Source organism: Myiozetetes cayanensis, unplaced genomic scaffold, assembly GCF_022539395.1.
Source record: "Myiozetetes cayanensis isolate MyiCay16 unplaced genomic scaffold, myiCay2020 scf106, whole genome shotgun sequence".
Lineage (NCBI taxonomy): Eukaryota > Metazoa > Chordata > Aves > Passeriformes > Tyrannidae > Myiozetetes > Myiozetetes cayanensis.
Window position 1 is genome coordinate 59,422 of NW_026086672.1, and position 15,600 is coordinate 75,021.

General features: G+C 59.7%; 4 protein-coding genes across 5 annotated transcripts; 2 read left to right on the top strand and 2 right to left on the bottom strand.

The window, feature by feature from the left end:
* Nucleotides 1-104: 104 nt before the first annotated feature.
* On the top strand, nt 105-5,586 carry LOC126635078 (HLA class II histocompatibility antigen, DR alpha chain-like). The gene is made up of 4 exons (XM_050306013.1): nt 105-272; nt 1,984-2,238; nt 3,658-3,939; nt 4,950-5,586. Exons 1-4 carry the CDS (start codon nt 194-196, stop codon nt 5,102-5,104), a joined length of 771 nt encoding a protein of 256 aa, XP_050161970.1. The 5' UTR covers nt 105-193; the 3' UTR covers nt 5,105-5,586.
* Nucleotides 5,587-5,736: 150 nt separating this feature from the next.
* HSD17B8 (hydroxysteroid 17-beta dehydrogenase 8) lies at nt 5,737-11,066 on the bottom strand. Its single transcript, XM_050306016.1, has 9 exons — nt 11,007-11,066; nt 10,284-10,483; nt 9,588-9,704; nt 7,457-7,555; nt 7,224-7,306; nt 6,546-6,630; nt 6,245-6,287; nt 5,988-6,062; nt 5,737-5,871 (listed from the first exon to the last, which is right to left on the bottom strand). The coding sequence occupies exons 1-9, from the start codon at nt 11,056-11,058 to the stop codon at nt 5,855-5,857; spliced, it is 771 nt and encodes a 256-aa protein (XP_050161973.1). The 5' UTR covers nt 11,059-11,066; the 3' UTR covers nt 5,737-5,854.
* Nucleotides 11,067-11,242: 176 nt separating this feature from the next.
* Nucleotides 11,243-13,367, bottom strand: PFDN6 (prefoldin subunit 6). Of its 2 annotated transcripts, none has more exons than XM_050306015.1 (5): nt 13,291-13,367; nt 12,850-12,931; nt 12,404-12,474; nt 11,787-11,911; nt 11,243-11,701 (listed from the first exon to the last, which is right to left on the bottom strand). In XM_050306015.1, the coding sequence occupies exons 2-5, from the start codon at nt 12,911-12,913 to the stop codon at nt 11,602-11,604; spliced, it is 360 nt and encodes a 119-aa protein (XP_050161972.1). In that variant the 5' UTR covers nt 12,914-12,931; nt 13,291-13,367; the 3' UTR covers nt 11,243-11,601. The 2 variants fall into 2 exon arrangements, with proteins under 2 accessions (XP_050161972.1, XP_050161971.1); XM_050306014.1 differs by having other exon boundaries at nt 12,850-12,920; nt 13,291-13,331.
* Nucleotides 13,368-13,540: 173 nt separating this feature from the next.
* On the top strand, nt 13,541-14,936 carry B3GALT4 (beta-1,3-galactosyltransferase 4). The gene is made up of 2 exons (XM_050306010.1): nt 13,541-13,677; nt 13,772-14,936. The coding sequence occupies exons 1-2, from the start codon at nt 13,541-13,543 to the stop codon at nt 14,934-14,936; spliced, it is 1,302 nt and encodes a 433-aa protein (XP_050161967.1).
* Nucleotides 14,937-15,600: the final 664 nt, after the last annotated feature.

The following is a 15,600-nucleotide window of genomic DNA, read 5'->3' on the forward strand; positions in this document are numbered from 1 at the left end:
GATTGGCTGAGCGCGGTGAGGGCTCAGTTTGAGAGGGGTCTGCCCGGCAACTGATGACGCACCGGCAGCACTCGCTCCCATTGGCTGGGGAGTTTTCGGGGTGCTGAGCCCCCCGCCCCAGCTCCCCCAGTTCGCCGCCGCTTTCCTGGGAGCCACATCGACTCTTCCCGGTGTCCCGGTGTCCCGAGAGGCCATGGATGGAGCTCGGAGTGTCCCCCTGATGCCTCTGCTGCTGCTGGGGCTGACCCTGCCCGCGGCTTGGGGGGTCCAAGGTGGGGTTTGGGGGGTCCCGGATTGCTGGGGTGGGGGTTTGGGGTGATCTGGGTAAGTGGGAATGCGTTGTTTGGGGGGTGGAGGGTGAGTAATCCTCGTTTTCCCGGGATTTTGGGTGTCCTGGAGTGACCAAACCCCCCTGTTCGTGTAGTTTTGGGGTTCTGGGAGTGCTTTAACTTCCTTTTTCTGGGATTTTTGGGGGCTGGGAGTGACGAAACCCCCTTTTCCGGGTTTTTGGGAAGCTGGCATTGCCCCAACCCCCCTGTCCCAGGGATTTTGGGGGTCTGGGTGTGTCCCAACCCCCCTGTCCATACCATTTAGGGGTTCTGGGACTACCTAAACTTCTCTTTTCTGGGAATTTTGGGGGCTGGGTGTGACCAAACCCCCCCTTTTCCGGGATTTTTTGGGGACTGGGAGTACCCAAACCCCCCTGTTCCAGGGATTTTGGGGGTCTGGGTGTGTCCCAACCCCCCTGTTCGTACAGTTTTGGGGTTCTGGGACTACCTAAACTTCCCTTTTTCAAGACTTTAGTGTCTGGGAGTGCCCAAACCCTCCTGTTCCCGGGATTTTTGGGTTCTGGATGTGCCCAAACCACCTTTTTTCCAGGATTTTTAGTGTCTGGCAGTGCCCAAACCCCTCTTTTCCCACAATTTCTGAGATCTGGGAGTGCCCCAACCCCCCTGTCCCCAGGATTTTCGGGGTCTGGGAGTACCCAAACCCCCCTTTTCCAATATTTTGGGGCTCTGGGCGTGCCCAAACCCCTCTTTTCCATGATTTTTTGATGGCGGAGCTGCCCAATCCCGGGATTTTCGGCTGCCCAACCACCTCTTTTCCCGGGAATTCTGGCTGAACTCCACCTGTTTCCCAGGATTTCGGGCTGAAAACCCCCCTTTTTCCAGGATTTCGAGCTGAATTTCCCCCCCTTTTTTCCCGGGATTTTGGGCTGGCATTCCTCCTCTTCCTGGGATTTCGGGCTGAAAATCCCCTCATTTTCCCAGGATTTTGGGCTGAATTCCTCCTCTTTTCCCAGGATTTCGGGCTTACACCCCTCTCCTTCATTTTCCCGGGAATTCGGGTTGAATCCCCCCCTTATTCCCAGGATTTCGGGCTGAACCTCCCCACCCTTTTCCCTGGATTTCGGGCTGAAACCCTCTCATTTCCCCAGGATTTCGGACTGAAACCCCCTCTATTCCCAGGATTTTGGGCTGACCCCCCCCCCTTTATTTTTCCCGGGATTTCACGCTGAAATCTCCCCTTTTCCCGGGATTTCGGGCTGAAAATCCCCTAATTTTCCCAGGATTTCGGGCTGAACACCTCCCTTTTCCTGGGATTTCAGACTGAATTCCTCTCCTTTCCCCAGGATTTCGGGCTGAATCCCCCCTTTCATTTTCCTGGGATTTCGGGCTGAAACCCCCACCCCTTTTCCCAGGATTTCGGGCTGAACCCCCTCCCTTTTCCCAGGATTTCGGGCTGAAATCCTCCTTTTTTCTGGGGACTTTTCTTGGGATTTCACTCTGACCCTCCTCCCCCTCACCCTTTTCCCGGGATTTCAGGCTTAACCCCCCCCTTTTTCCAGGATTTCAGGCTGAAACCTCCCCTTTTCCCGGGATTTCGGGATGAAAAGCCTCAATTTTTCCGCGATTTCGGGCTGAAATCCCGGGATTTCCATCTCAAACCCCGTCCCCTTCCCCCCGAACCGCCTCTCCCCAGTGTCCCACCAGATCATCCAGACGGAATACTACCAAAAATCCCTGGATTCCTCGGTGGAAGAGGGCGGCGAGTTCATGTTCGACTTCGACGGCGACGAGATTTTCCACGTGGAGCGGGAGCAGACGGTCTGGAGGCTCCCGGAATTCCAGGAATTCGCCAGTTTCGAGGCGCAGGGGGCGCTGCAGAATATCGCGATAGACAAGCAGAACCTGGAGAACTCCATGAAGGCTTCCAACAATTCCCGAATCCCCAGCGGTAACGGCGGGGAAGGGGGGGAAAAAAAAAGGGAAATTCGGGACCCCGCCCCCATATAGGATTTTTTAGGGAGGAGCCAGGTGGAATTCCCGGGATATTCCGGTTTTTGGGCTTCCCCCCATCCCCCCTTCCCGAGTCATTTTCAGGGGATCCAGAGAGAATTCCAAAGGGATCCAGGTGGAATTTCGGGATATTCCGGTTTTTAGGCTCCCCCCCCGAGTCCTTTCCAGGGAGAATTCCAGAGGGATCCAGGTGGAATTCCGGGGATATTCCAGTTTTTAGTCTCCCCCACCCGGGAGAATTCCAGGGGGTTCCAGCCCAATTCCAAGTCAGATCCCAGGCAGATGATCCCAATCCCGGCTCCTCCTCCCCCCAACACCCCTTTCCATCCCAAACTCCATCCTTATCCCATTCCCACCCCATTCCCACCCCATTCCCACCTTCTCCCACCCCTTTCCCAACCCATTCCCACCCCACCCCAACCCCTTTCTCCATCCCAAACTCTGTCCCACCCCATCCCAACCCCTTTCCCACTCATCCCATCCCCTTCCAACCCCTTCCCACCCCATCCCACCCCATCCCAACCCCTTTCCACTCATCCCATCCCCTTCCCACCCCATCCCACTCCTCCCAACCCCTTTCCCACCCCATCCCAATCCTCTTCTCCATCCCAAACCCCATTCCCACCCCAACCCCTTCCCCCCCATCCCCCCCCATCCCAACCCTTTCCATCATCCCATCCCCTTACCACCCCATCCCACCCCCTCCCACCCTTCCCCACCCATCCACCTGCCACTCCATCCCAACCCCATTCCCACCCCACACACCATCCCACCCCATCCCACCCCTCCCACTCCCTCCATCCCCTTCCAACCCTTCCCACTCATCCCACCCATCCCACCCCCTTTCCCACCCCATCCCATCCCCTCCCACCCCATCCCACCCCTTCCCACCCCATCCCACCCCTTTCCCACCCCATCCCAACCCCTTTCTCCACCCCAAACTCCATCCTACCCACTTCCCACCCCATCCCACCCCCTCCTCATCCCACCCCCATCCCACCCCCTCCCACCCCTTTCCCACCCCATCCCACCCCTTCCCACTTCATCCAACCCCTTCCCACCCCATCTCACCTCCATCCCACCCCATCCCATCCCGCTCCCACCCTTCCCAACCCCTTTTCATCCCATCCCAATCCTCTTCTCCATCCCAAACCCCATTCCCATCCCATCCCACACCTTCCCACCCCATCCCATCCTCCCACTCCCTCCATCCCTTCCAACCCCTTTCCACTCCATCCCACCCCATCCCACCCCTTCCCATCCCATCCCACCCCTCCCAACCCCTTTCCCACCCATCCCACCCCTCTCCTCATCCTCACCCCCATCCCCATTCCCATTCCCATTCCCTGTGTCCCAGTGCCCCCGGAGACCGCGGTGTTCCCCAAGCACGCGCTGCAGCTGGACGAGCCCAACGTGCTCATCTGCTACGTCAGCAAGTTCTGGCCCCCCGTGTCCTCCATCTCCTGGCTCCGGAACGGCCTCCCGGTGTCCGAGGGGGTGCTGGAGACGGTGTTTTATCCCGGGCCCGACAACACCTTCCGGAAATTCTCCTACCTGCCCTTCATCCCCCGCCGCGGGGACTACTACGACTGTCGAGTGAGGCACGAGGGGCTCGCCCAGCCCAGCAAGACTCACTGGGGTGAGGCTGGGATTGGGAATTCCCGCTGGGAATGGGGTGGGAATGGGGTGGGATGGGTTGGAGAAGGTGGGATGGGGTGGATGGGTGGGATGAGTGGGATGGGATCCCTACGACTGTCGAGTGAGGCACGAGGGGCTCGCCCAGCCCAGCAAGACTCACTGGGGTGAGGCAGGGATTGGGAATTCCTGCTGGGAATGGGGTGGGAATGGGATGGGAATGGGGTGGGGATGGGGATGGGATGGGCTGGAGAAGGTGGGATGGGGTGGGATGGGATCCCTACGACTGTCGAGTGAGGCACGAGGGGCTCGCCCAGCCCAGCAAGACACACTGGGGTGAGGGAGGGACAGGGAATTCCCACTGGGAATGGGGTAGGATGAGCTGGGGTGAATTGAGAATGGGGTGGGATGAGGTGGAAATGGGTGGGATGGGGTGGGATGGGGTGGATGAGCTGGGATGGGGTGGGAATGGGATCCCTACGACTGTCGAGTGAGGCACGAGGGGCTCGCCCAGCCCAGCAAGACACACTGGGGTGAGGCTGGGATTGGGAATTCCTGCTGGGAATGGAGTGGGATGAGCTGGGACGAGGTGGGATGGGATGGGGATGGGATTACTATGATTGTCGTGTGCGGCATGAGAGGCTTGGCCAGCCCAGCAAGACTCACTGGGGTAAGGCGGGGAGTGGGAATTCCCACTGGGAATGGAGTGGGAATGGCTGGGAATGGGATGAAGAAGGATTTGGGATTCAGGAAGTGCCAGGAATGTCCTGCGGAAGGATTTGGGATTCGGGAAGGTCGGGAATAGGATGAAGAAGGGGATGAGGAAGGGCTGGGCTGGATGAGGAAGGATTTGGGATTCGGGAGGGTCAGGATGGGTCAGGAATGTCCTGAGGAAGGATTTGGGATGGGAAGGATTCGGGAGGGTTGGGAACGCCCTGAGGAAGGATTTGGGATCCGGGAAGTTCTGGGAACACCTGGATTGAAGGTGAAATCCCCCCCCACCAATATTCCCAGAGCCCCAGGTGCCCCCTCCCGTGTCCGAGACCCTGGGGACGGTGATCTGCGCCCTGGGATTGGCCTTCGGCATCGTCGGCATCGCCTCCGGCACCGTCCTCTTCCTCCGCGCCCGCAGGATGAAGCGGGGCCGCCTCGCGGGGGGGATGCTCTAAAAGGGGGGTCCCCCAAAGAAACCCCCAAAATCTCTCTCCCACCCCCACCCCACCCTGCCCTTTTCTCTGCTTGGCATCCCCAGGGATCCGGAGGGATCCAATGGGAATTTCCTGCCCTCCTACTGCTTGTCCCCCCTCCCCGAAGTGACCCCAAAGAGCGACCCCAAAATGACCTAAAAGTGATCCCAAAGAGTGACTATGAAGTGACCCCGAAAGGACCCCCAAATAACCCCAAATTGTGACCCCGAGGGGACTCTGAAGGGAGACCCTGAAGGGACCCCAAAGTGACCCCAAAATGAATCCAAAGAGTGACCCCAAAATAACCGCAAAGGGACCCCGGTGTGACCCCAAATTGTGACCCCAAAGGGACCCCAAAGTGTGACCCCAAATTGTGACCCTAAAAGTGACCCCAATAAAGCGAGGAAGGGGGGAGGGGAAAGGGGTGATCCCGAATTCCTCCCCGCTTTTGGAATGTGACAGCACAGCCCCGGAGCCCACTCGTCGCTGATGGATTCTGGGGGGGGGACACACACACTGGGACTGGGGACCCCCCAGTGTCCCCAAACCCACCAAAACCTCCCCAATTCCCCCCCAAAAAGACCCCCTCCTCAACACGAGTCAGTTTTTTTGGGGGGTGGGATTTGTTTATTTCTTTTGGGGGCATTTGAGGACAATCTTGGGGGGTGATTTGGGACATTTGGGGACATTTTTGGGGACGGGGGGTGTTGGGGGGGTGAGGGACTGGATCCGTCACATGAAGAGACCCCCTGGAATGAGAGAGAGGGGGGGGACACCCCCCAGTGTCACTTTTAACCCCTCCCCAGTGTCACCAGTGGGCTCTGGGACCATCCCAGTGTCCCCAGTGACATCGGGGGGTCCCCACCTGTCACCTCCAGGGTGGCCCCGGTGACGTAGCTGCTGTCCCCCGACGCCAGGAAAGCCACCACGTCTGCCACGTCTGGGGACGTTGGGGACATTTTGGGGGAGTTTGGGGACATTTTGGGGGGATTTGGGGGCATTTTTGGGAGTTCAGGGGAATTAATGGGGACTTGGGATATTTGGGGGGACGTTGGGGGTCACTGGGGACACCGAGGGGGTGGCACCTCCTCTTGGTGTCCCCAGAAAGTGTCCCTGACTCACCCTCGGGGTCTCCCAGTCGTCCCAGTGGCACCAGCCCTGAGAACTGGGAAGGGAGGGGGGACACATGAATGTCACCTCTGGTGACACCTCCCCAGTGCCCCCAATGTCCCCAAGCCCCCAAAATGCCCCCAAACCTCCCCAAAATGTCCCCAAATCACCCCAAATATTCCCCAATGTCCCCAAAAATCACCCCAAAATGTCCCCAAACCTCCCCCCAATGTCCCTAACCCCCCCAAATGCCCCCAAAACGCTAGTCCCCCAAGGTGTTCCCCCGAGGTGCCACCCCCACCCCCTCTGTCACCTTGTCCAGCACTTTTGGGGGCACTTTGTCGGTCATGGGGGTGACGATGAATCCCGGCAGGACGCAATTGCAGCGCATCCCAAACCTTGCCAAGAGGGTTTTGGGGGGTCAGGGGAGTCCCCCCCGACCGGTGTCACCCTCCAGGGTGTCACCCACCCCCACATCCTGTTTTTGCCCCCAATTTTCCCCATTACCCCCCCAAAATCCCTTAATTTTCCTCCCAATCCCCAGTTTTTCCAAAATTCCCCCTAAATCCTCCAACTTCTCCCTAAATCCCCCAATTTTCCCAATCTCCCATTTTCCTCCCCAAATTCCAATTCCCCCCTAAATCGCTCTATTTCCTGAATTCTCTCTTCTCCTCTCCAGTTTTTCCCCATTTCCCAATGTTCACCCCCAAATTCCCCCAAAAATCCCTTAATTCCAAATTTTTCCCTAAATCCCCATTTTTCCACATTTCCCCACAAATTCCCCTCCCTTTTCTTCCCCCTTTCCCCTCAATTTTTCCCCAAATTCCCCTCTAAACCCCCCAATTTTCCCCCATTTCTCCCCAAGTTCTTCCCCTTCCCCCCAGTTTTCCCCCACATCCCCCCAAATTTTTCCTCATTCCTCCCCAAATGTCCCCAAAGTGTCCCCAAAGTGTCCCCAAAGTGTCCCCAACTGTCCCCAAAGTGTCCCCACCTGGCCACCTCCTTGGCCACGCTCCGGGTCAGCCCTCCACCCCCCTTGGAGGCCGCGCAGTTGGTTTGGCTCCAAATTCCCACCTGGGGGCGGGGAGGTGACATGACGGGGGAGGGACACCCTGGGTGTCCCCAAAATCCCCCCCGAATTGGTGGTTTGGGGGGTTTTATCCCCAATTTTGGGGACACTGAGGGTGACAAGTGACAGGGACGATGGGGAGGGGAGGGTCCCACCTTGGCCACCACGCTGCCCACGAGGACCAGGGACGCCCCCCCGGGGTCCCCCGAGGCCACCAAGGCCTTTGTCACCTCCTGTGTCACCAGGAACGTCCCCTGGGGGGATAGCGGGGACAGCAGGGGGTGGCACCACCCCCCAATGTCCCCAAACTGTCCCCAATGCCCCCAAACTGTCCCCAATGCCCCCAAACTGTCCCCAATGTCCCCCAACATCCCCAATGTCCCCCCAATGTCCCCAAACTGTCCCCAATGCCCCAAACTGTCCCCAATGTCCCCAAACTGTCCCCAATGTCCCCAATGTCCCCAATGTCCCCCCGATGTCCCCAAACTGTCCCCAATGCCCCCAAACTGTCCCCAAATGTGTCCCCAAAGTCCCCCAACATCCCCAATGTCCTCCCAATGTCCCCAACGTCCCCAATGTCCCATCTCCAATGTCTCCCCAATGTCCCAACTGTCCCGAATGTCCCCAAACTGTCCCCCAATGCCCCCAATGTCCCCAATGTCCCCCAATGTCCCTAATGTCCCCAGTGTCCCCAAATGTCCCCAATGTCCCCCAACTGTCCCCAATGTCCCCTAACGTCCCCAATGTCCCCCCAATGTCCCCAAATGTCCCTCCTAATGTCCCCTCAACTGTCCCCAATGTCCCCCAACGTCCCCAATGTCCCATCTCCAATGTCCCCCCAATGTCCCAACTGTCCCGAATGTCCCCAAACTGTCCCCCCAATGTCCCCCAACTGTCCCCAATGTCCCAACATCCCCAAATGTCCCCTAATGTCCCTCCAATGTCCCAACTGTCCCCAATGTCCCCAAATGTCCCCAATGTCCCCCAATGTCCCCAAACTGTCCCCAATGTCCCCTCAATGTCCCCAATGTCCCCCAATGTCCCCAACTGTCCCCAATGTCCCCCAATGTCCCCAATGTCCCCAAATGTCCCCAACGTCCCCAAATGTCCCAATGTCCCCAACGTCCCCAATGTCCCCAAACTGTCCCCAATGTCCCAAAATGTGTCCCCAATGTCCCCAAACATCCCCAAATGTCCCCCAACATCCCCAAACTGTCCCCAATGCCCCCAACTGTCCCCAATGTCCCCAATGTCCCCCAACGTCCCCAATGTCCCCCAATGTCCCCCAACGTCTCCAATGTCCCCAATGTCCCCAATGTCCCCAAATGTCCCCAATGTCCCAAAATGTGTCCCCAATGTCCCAAAATGTGTCCCCAATGTCCCCCCCAATGTCCCCAAACTGTCCCAAATGTCCCCAAACTGTCCCCCAACATCCCCAAACTGTCCCCAACATCCCCAAACTGTCCCGTGTCCCCAAATGTGTCCCCAAATGTGTCCCCAAATGTGTCCCCAACATCCCCAATGTCCCCCCAATGTCCCCAAACTGTCCCCAACGTCCCCAAACTGTCCCCTAATGTCCCCCAACTGTCCCCAATGTCCCCCAATGTCCCTAACTGTCCCCAATGTCCCCAATGTCCCCAACTGTCCCCAAATCATGTCCCCAACGTCCCCAATGTCCCCCCAATATCCCCAAACTGCCCCCAATGTCCCCAAACTGTCCCCAATGTCCCCAACTGTCCCCAATGTCCCTCAATGTCTCCAATGTCCCCCAATGTCCCCAAACTGTCCCCAATGTCCCCAAACTGTCCCCAACGTCCCCAAACTGTCCCCAACACCCCCAAACTGTCCCCAATGTCCCCAAACTGTCCCCAATGTCCCCCCCAATGTCCCCAAACTATCCCCAATGTCCCCAAACTGTCCCCCAATGTCCCCAATCCCCAATGTCCCCAAATTGTCCCCAATGTCCCCAAACTGTCCCCAACATCCCCAAACTGTCCCCAAAATCCCCAATGTCCCCAAACTGTCCCCAATGTCCCAAAATCTGTCCCCAATGTCCCCAAACATCCCCAATGTCCCCAAACTGTCCCCAATGTCCCCTCAACATCCCCAATGTCCCCTCAACGTCTCCAGTGTCCCCCCAATGTCCCCAAACTGTCCCCCCAATGTCCCCCAACATCCCCAATGTCCCCCCAGTGTCCCCAAACTGTCCCAACATCCCCAATGTCCCCAAACTGTCCCCGATGTCCCCCCAGTGTCCCCCAAGTGTCCCCAGATGTCCCCTCTGACCTCCAGGTTGACCCCCAGCACTTCCCGAAATTCCCGCTCTCCCATCTCCAGGAGGAGCCGGTCCCGGGTGATCCCAGCACAGGACACCAGGACACGGGGGGGGACCCCGAAGTGCTCCTGGGGGGGACATTTGGGTCGATTTTGGGTGGATTTGATTTTTTTTTTTCCCCCTTGCAATTTGGGGCCGTTTGCCTGCGTTTTTCTGGGAATTTGGTGGGAATGGGATGGAATTTTGGGGGATTTGTGGGGGTTTGTGAGTTTTGGAAGTGATCTGGGGGTGCATTTGTGGGGATTTGGGTCGATTTTGGGTGGATTTGGGGTGGTTTTCCTGTGATTCGGGGCTGTTTCTCCACGATTTTCTGGGAATTTGGTTTGAATCACAAGGAATTTTGGGGGATTTGTGGGGAATTTGTGAGTTTTGGGGTTGATTTGTGGTGAACCGAGGAGAATTTGGGTCCATTTTTGGGTGGATTTTGGTTTTTCCCTGTGCTTTGGGGGCGTTTAGCTGCGTTTTTCTGGGAATTTGGTGGGAATTCGATGGAATTTCGGGGAATTTGTGAATTCTGGGGGTGATTCTGGGTAGATTTGGGAATTCTGGCGGTGACACTGCGCACATCGGGGGTCACTCAGGGACATCGCGGGATACTTGGGGGGTGTGACACTATCGCGACATGTCGCGGTGGGGGGCGACATTACCTGCACCCCCCTCACCATCCCGGCCACGCTTTTGGGATCGGCCACATCCACCTGAAAGGCTCCGTGGTCGGGGGGGGAGTGGCGGGGGAGCTCCTTCGCCGTCGCCGCCGCCCCCGACATGTCGCGATCGGCCACGGCCACGCGCGCGCCCTCGCGGGCCAGGCGGCCGCTCACGGTGCGGCCGATGCCGCTGGCGCCCCCTGGCGGCCCGGAGGACCAATGATTAACCAGTGGCATTGAGGTGAACGGAGACCCCTCCCTGGCGCCCCCTGGCGGCCCGGAGGACCAATGATTCACCAGTGGCATTGAGGTGAACGGAGACCCCTCCCTGGCGCCCCCCGGCGGTTCGGAGGACCAATGATTAACCAGTGGCATTGAGGTGAACGGAGACCCCTCCCTGGCGCCCCCCGGCGGTTCGGAGGACTGATCACCGCCGGGGGCCATAGAGGTGACAGCGGGGACCAGTTTAACCGATGAACCCCCAGTGTCACCGGTGACCCCTCCAGAGTCACCTTTAACCCCTCCCACTGTCACCAGTGGGGTCTGGGACACCCCCACAGTGTCACCCGTGGATTCTGTGACCCTCCCACTATCACCAGTGTCACCTTTACCCCCCCCACACTGTCTCCCCCCACCCCAATTCCCCCTCCACTCCCCTCGTGGGGGTCTCCCCTGCCCTTCCGATCCGCAAAAACCCTCCAAACCCACCCCCTAAAAACCCACCCGTGACCAGCGCCACGACCCCCGCCAGCCGCCCCGCCGACCTCCCCAACATGGCGGCGCCGGAAGTGACCACCGAGACGGGCGGGGCGCACCGCGCCGCTCCGCCCGCACCAACTCTATGGTCAGTCCTCCAGCCGGAGGTTTTCCAGCTTTTTTTCCCCAACCCTTTTCCCTGATTTTTCGCCCTAAACAACCGAATCCCCTCGTGGCATCCCAAGTTCATGGATTTCACGCGCTTTTTTATTTTTTTTTAACGTTTTAATAAAACCTCCCCCAGATTTGAAGCCACGAGTGGGGTGAAAATGCTGTTTTCTGGGAGAGAGGTTTAGCTCACTTTAATGAGGTTTAATCCCAATTTAAGGGGGGTTTTTAGGCTGTAGAGGGGCCAGGAGGGTCGGGGGGGTGTCCCCACACATTTTGGAGTGCCCAGCACCCCCTCCAAAAAACCCAGGAAGGAACGAATTCAAAGCCCCCACCAGGCAAAAAACCCATGGTTTTAGGAGCGATTTCACCCAATTTAAGGGGGGTTTTTGGGGTGCAGGAGGGACGAGGAAGGCCAGGTGGGTCCCCCCGAAATTTGGGGGTGCAGGGGAGGTCAGGGCTTGCCCTGCAGCTCCTGCTGGAGCCTCCCCAGCACCTCCCTCTGCTGCTCCGAGCGCCGCTCCAGCTCCTGCATCTGCTGCTCATAGCGTTTCCTGGGGGGGAGAGGAGTGAGATTTTGGGGTGAAAACCAGCGGTTTCGGGGTCCCCAAACCCCGTGACACATCAGGAGGCACCCACATTTCTGCTGTGATGTATTCCAGGCGTTTCCCCACCGTGGCTTTGGCCTCTTCCAGGTCCTGTCTGACCAGGACGGGGCCCAGCAGTTTGAAGATGGTGTTGGACGAGTCCAGCAGGGTCAGCTCCTGCAGGATTTGGGGGTCACATTTGGGGGGACACAGAGAGATTTTGGGTGGATTTTGGGATGATTTGGAGGGGGGGCGTGAGGGGGTTTTGGGGAGGTTTCTGGAGCGTTTTCAGGGGGAATTTGAGGGTGTTTTTGGGGGGATTTTGAGGGAGATTTGGGGGTGCTTTGGGGGTGTTTTTGGGGAGGTTGGAGTGGTTTGGGGGTTTTTGGGGTGTTTATGGGGGTGTTTTTGAGGAGGATTTTGAGGTGTTTCTTGGGGGTTTTTGGAGTGGTTGTGGGGAATTTTGAGGGGATTTGGGGCTGTTTTCCAGGGGGTTTCAAGGGAATTTGGGGGTGTTTTGGGGGGGATTTTGAAGGGGATTTGGGGGTGTTTTCAGGGTGGCTTTTGGAGTTTTCAGGGGGGATTTTGGGAGTGTTTTTTGGGGGGGTTTTGGGGGATTTTGTAGGTGTTTTTGAGGGTGTTTTGGGGGTGTTTTTGGGGTCTGCTCACCTCCTGCACGATGTTGTTCTCTGTCAGCTGCGTCTCCAGTTTCTGTCGCGCCGACACTGCCCGGCTCAGATCTGGGGGGTCCAAAATGGGGGTCAAAAGGGGGATTTAGGGGGTCATGGTGGGGGTTGGGGGCATTTGGAGGAGATTTAGGGGTGTTTGGGGGATTTGAGGGGATTTGGGGGATTTGAGGAGGTTTGGGGGATTTGAGGGGATCTGGAGGGATTTGAGGAGGTTTGGGGGGATTTGAGGAGGTTTAGGGGTCCCAGGAAGGTTGGGGTTTTTAGGAGGGTTTGGCGGGGGTGGTGGGGTGTTTGGGGGAGGTTGGGGGTTTTGGGGTATTTTGGAGGAGGTTTGGGGAACCCAGAGGGGGGATGGAGGATCCCAGAGAGGTTGGGGTTTTTTAGGAGGCTTTGGAGGGTTTTGGGGGAGGGTTTGGGGGGTATTACCCTTCTGCAGTTGTTGGTATTTCTCCAGCTCCCCCTGGAGCTTCTTCTGCAGAGGTTCTGCCATGGGGGGGCTTTGGGGGAGCTTTTTTTGGGGGAAGGGGGAACCCTTTGAGACACCTCAAAGACCCCCCAAATCGTCCCCACAACCCACAGGGATCCCCAAAAACCCCAGACTCAACCCCTCAAATCCTCCCCAAACCCCCTCTGGGACACCGCCCCCCCCCTCAGGATCAGGGACCACCCTAAAATAGGAGAAACCTCCACAAAACAACAGAGATCCCCCCAAAACCCCTCTGTGACCCCCAAAATATCAGAGACCCCTAAAATAACAGAACCCCCCAAAATCAAAGACCCCCAAATACCTCCAGAGCCCCCAAATACCCCTCAAATGCCCCCTAACTTCCCTGGACTCTCAAAATCCCCAAATCCCCCCAATTTTACCCCCGCTCTCCGCACGCAGCTCCAACCGCCTCCCCCGCTCTGCGCATGCGCCAAACCACAAAACCACACCCCTTGGTCGAAACCACGCCCCCTCTGTCCTGAAACCACGCCCCCTTGAAAACCACGCCCCCTCGCGGCCTCCGCGCCCTCAGTCCCGTCCGCCCCCACCCCTCCTCCGGGGGGGCTTTTGGGGGTCTTTAGGGGGTTTGGGGAACCCCCGGAGGTGAGGGGGGGGTCGGAGGGGCTCGGGATGGTGCCGAGGAGGCGGCGGTGGCGGCGCGGGGCGCTGCGGGCCGCGCTGGTGGCGCTGGGGCTGCTGGTGCTGGTGCTGGCCGGGGGAGGGGGCGGCGAGGAGCTGCTGGCGGCGGCCCTGGCGGCCTGGGGGAGGCCTGGGGGCCGGGGGTCGTGGGGGGACAGGAGGGAGGGGTGGTGGGCGCGGGGGTGCGTGGAGTTACGGGGGCGGTTTTATGAATGAGGGAAGGGGGAGCGTGGGAACAGGGGCGGGGCTTGTGGAAGGGGCGGGGCTTGAGGGTGGGAGGTTCGTGAATGGGGAGGGGTTCGGGGAGGGGGAGAGGGCACTTAGTGAGGGCCTTGGGAAAGGGGATCCGGAGGTCCTAAAGGGACGTTCGGGTGCGAGAAACGGGGGGCCGGGGGTCCTAAATGGCACTTCGGGGGGCGTAAACGGAGGTCCCGGTGCCCCAAACCGGGGTCCGAGTGCCCAAAACGAGGGTCCCGATGCTCCAAACCGGGGTCCCGGGGTCCCCAACGGGGGTCCCGCCGCCCCTCCCGGCTGCCTCGGCCTCCTCTCCGGCGGCTCCGGCGACCTCGACGAGGGTGCACAGCCCCGCCCCCGGCCCACCACCCCCAAAATCCTGCTGGCCCCGCCCCTGTGCCGGCCCCGCCCCTTTTCTGCTCGTCCTCGTGCCCAGCGCCCCCTCCCACCTCCCCGGCGCCTCGCGGTGCGTGACACGTGGGGGCGACCCCGCCCACCACGACCCTCCTCCCCCCTCTCCCGCACCCTCTTCGTGCTGGGCGTGCCCCCCACCCCGAATTCGCAGCGGGAGCTGCTCCGCGAGTGGCGGCTCCACGGGGACCTCCTGCAGGGGGATTTTGGGGACTCCTACTCCAACCTCACCTGGAAGACGCTGCTGCTGCTGCGCTGGGCCCTCTCCTGCTGCGGGGGGGCCCCCTTCGTCCTCAAGGCCGACGATGACACCTTCGTGAACCCGCCCGCTATCGCGACGTACCTGTCGTCGCCCGCCACGCCCCGCGAGCTCTACCTGGGCCGCGTCCACTGGCGCGTGGCCCCAAACCGTGATCCCCGCAGCCGCCACCACGTCCCCGCGCGGCTCTATCGCGACAGCGCCTTCCCGCCCTACTGCAGCGGCACGGCCTACGTGCTGTCGCGACAGGCGGCGGCGGCGGTGCTGGCGGCGGCGCCGCGCGTGCCCCTCGTGGGGCCCGAGGACGTGTGGGTGGGGCTGTGCGCCCACCGGGCGGGGGTCGCGCCGCGCCACTCGGCGAGGTTCGGGGGCTCGGCGCGGGTCCCCCCCGAGCGCTGCTGCCTGGGCGAGGTGATGTTCAGCGCCCACCGCCTGCGCCCACACGAGCTCAGGGCGCTCTGGGGAGGGGGCTTGGGGGTTTAGGGGGTGAGGGGGGGGCGTGCGGGGCCCTGCAGAGGCTGCTGGGGGTGCTGCGGTGCCGCGGGTTGGCCCTGTGGGAGTGGCTCTGGGGGGGGTGACACCCCCGGAAATGGGGACAGGGACCCCTGGAAATGGGGTCACGTGGAGGTCCCGTGGATGTGACATGGACCTGGGACAGTGACACGCATGTCACATGGGTGTGATGGTGACATGGACCTGGATGTCACATGGATGTCACACGGACCTGGGACAGTGACACGGATGTCACATGGGTGTGATGGTGACATGGACCTGGGACAGTGACACGGATGTCACACGGAGATCCCGTGGTGACATGGAGGTCACACGGAGCTGGGACAGTGACACAGCTGGTGACATGGAACTCCCAGAAGAACGTGGATGTCACAGGATACCTCAGATGGTGACAGAGATGTCACAGATGACAGCATGGATGTCACAGGGTGACACAGAGGGTGACAGGGATGTCCCCAGATGTCCCCAGTTGCTCCTCCCCTGTCCCCCCAATAAAGTCCCCCAGGCTGTGACCCCATGGTGGCCCTTGGATGGGGGGGTAAGGGGGCCTTGGGGACCCCAAAAATGGGTAGGGGGATTTTGGGGACCCCAAAAATGGGGAGTGGGACCCTAAAAATGGGGAGAGAATGCATTG

Coding starts and splice junctions, on each gene's coding strand:
- LOC126635078 (XM_050306013.1), top strand. CDS start 194: ATGGATGGAGCTCGGAGTGTCCCCCTGATGCCTCTGCTGCTGCTGGGG. Junction 2,239..3,657: donor CAATTCCCGAATCCCCAGCG/GTAACGGCGGGG, acceptor CCTGTGTCCCAG/TGCCCCCGGAGACCGCGGTG. Junction 3,940..4,949: donor GCCCAGCAAGACTCACTGGG/GTGAGGCTGGGA, acceptor CAATATTCCCAG/AGCCCCAGGTGCCCCCTCCC.
- HSD17B8 (XM_050306016.1), bottom strand. CDS start 11,058: ATGTTGGGGAGGTCGGCGGGGCGGCTGGCGGGGGTCGTGGCGCTGGTC. Junction 6,631..7,223: donor GTGGCCAAGGAGGTGGCCAG/GTGGGGACACTT, acceptor CCTCTTGGCAAG/GTTTGGGATGCGCTGCAATT. Junction 6,063..6,244: donor ACGACTGGGAGACCCCGAGG/GTGAGTCAGGGA, acceptor CAACGTCCCCAG/ACGTGGCAGACGTGGTGGCT.
- PFDN6 (XM_050306015.1), bottom strand. CDS start 12,913: ATGGCAGAACCTCTGCAGAAGAAGCTCCAGGGGGAGCTGGAGAAATAC. Junction 12,475..12,849: donor ATACCAACAACTGCAGAAGG/GTAATACCCCCC, acceptor TGGACCCCCCAG/ATCTGAGCCGGGCAGTGTCG. Junction 11,912..12,403: donor AGAACAACATCGTGCAGGAG/GTGAGCAGACCC, acceptor CAAATCCTGCAG/GAGCTGACCCTGCTGGACTC.
- B3GALT4 (XM_050306010.1), top strand. CDS start 13,541: ATGGTGCCGAGGAGGCGGCGGTGGCGGCGCGGGGCGCTGCGGGCCGCG. Junction 13,678..13,771: donor GCCCTGGCGGCCTGGGGGAG/GCCTGGGGGCCG, acceptor GAATGAGGGAAG/GGGGAGCGTGGGAACAGGGG.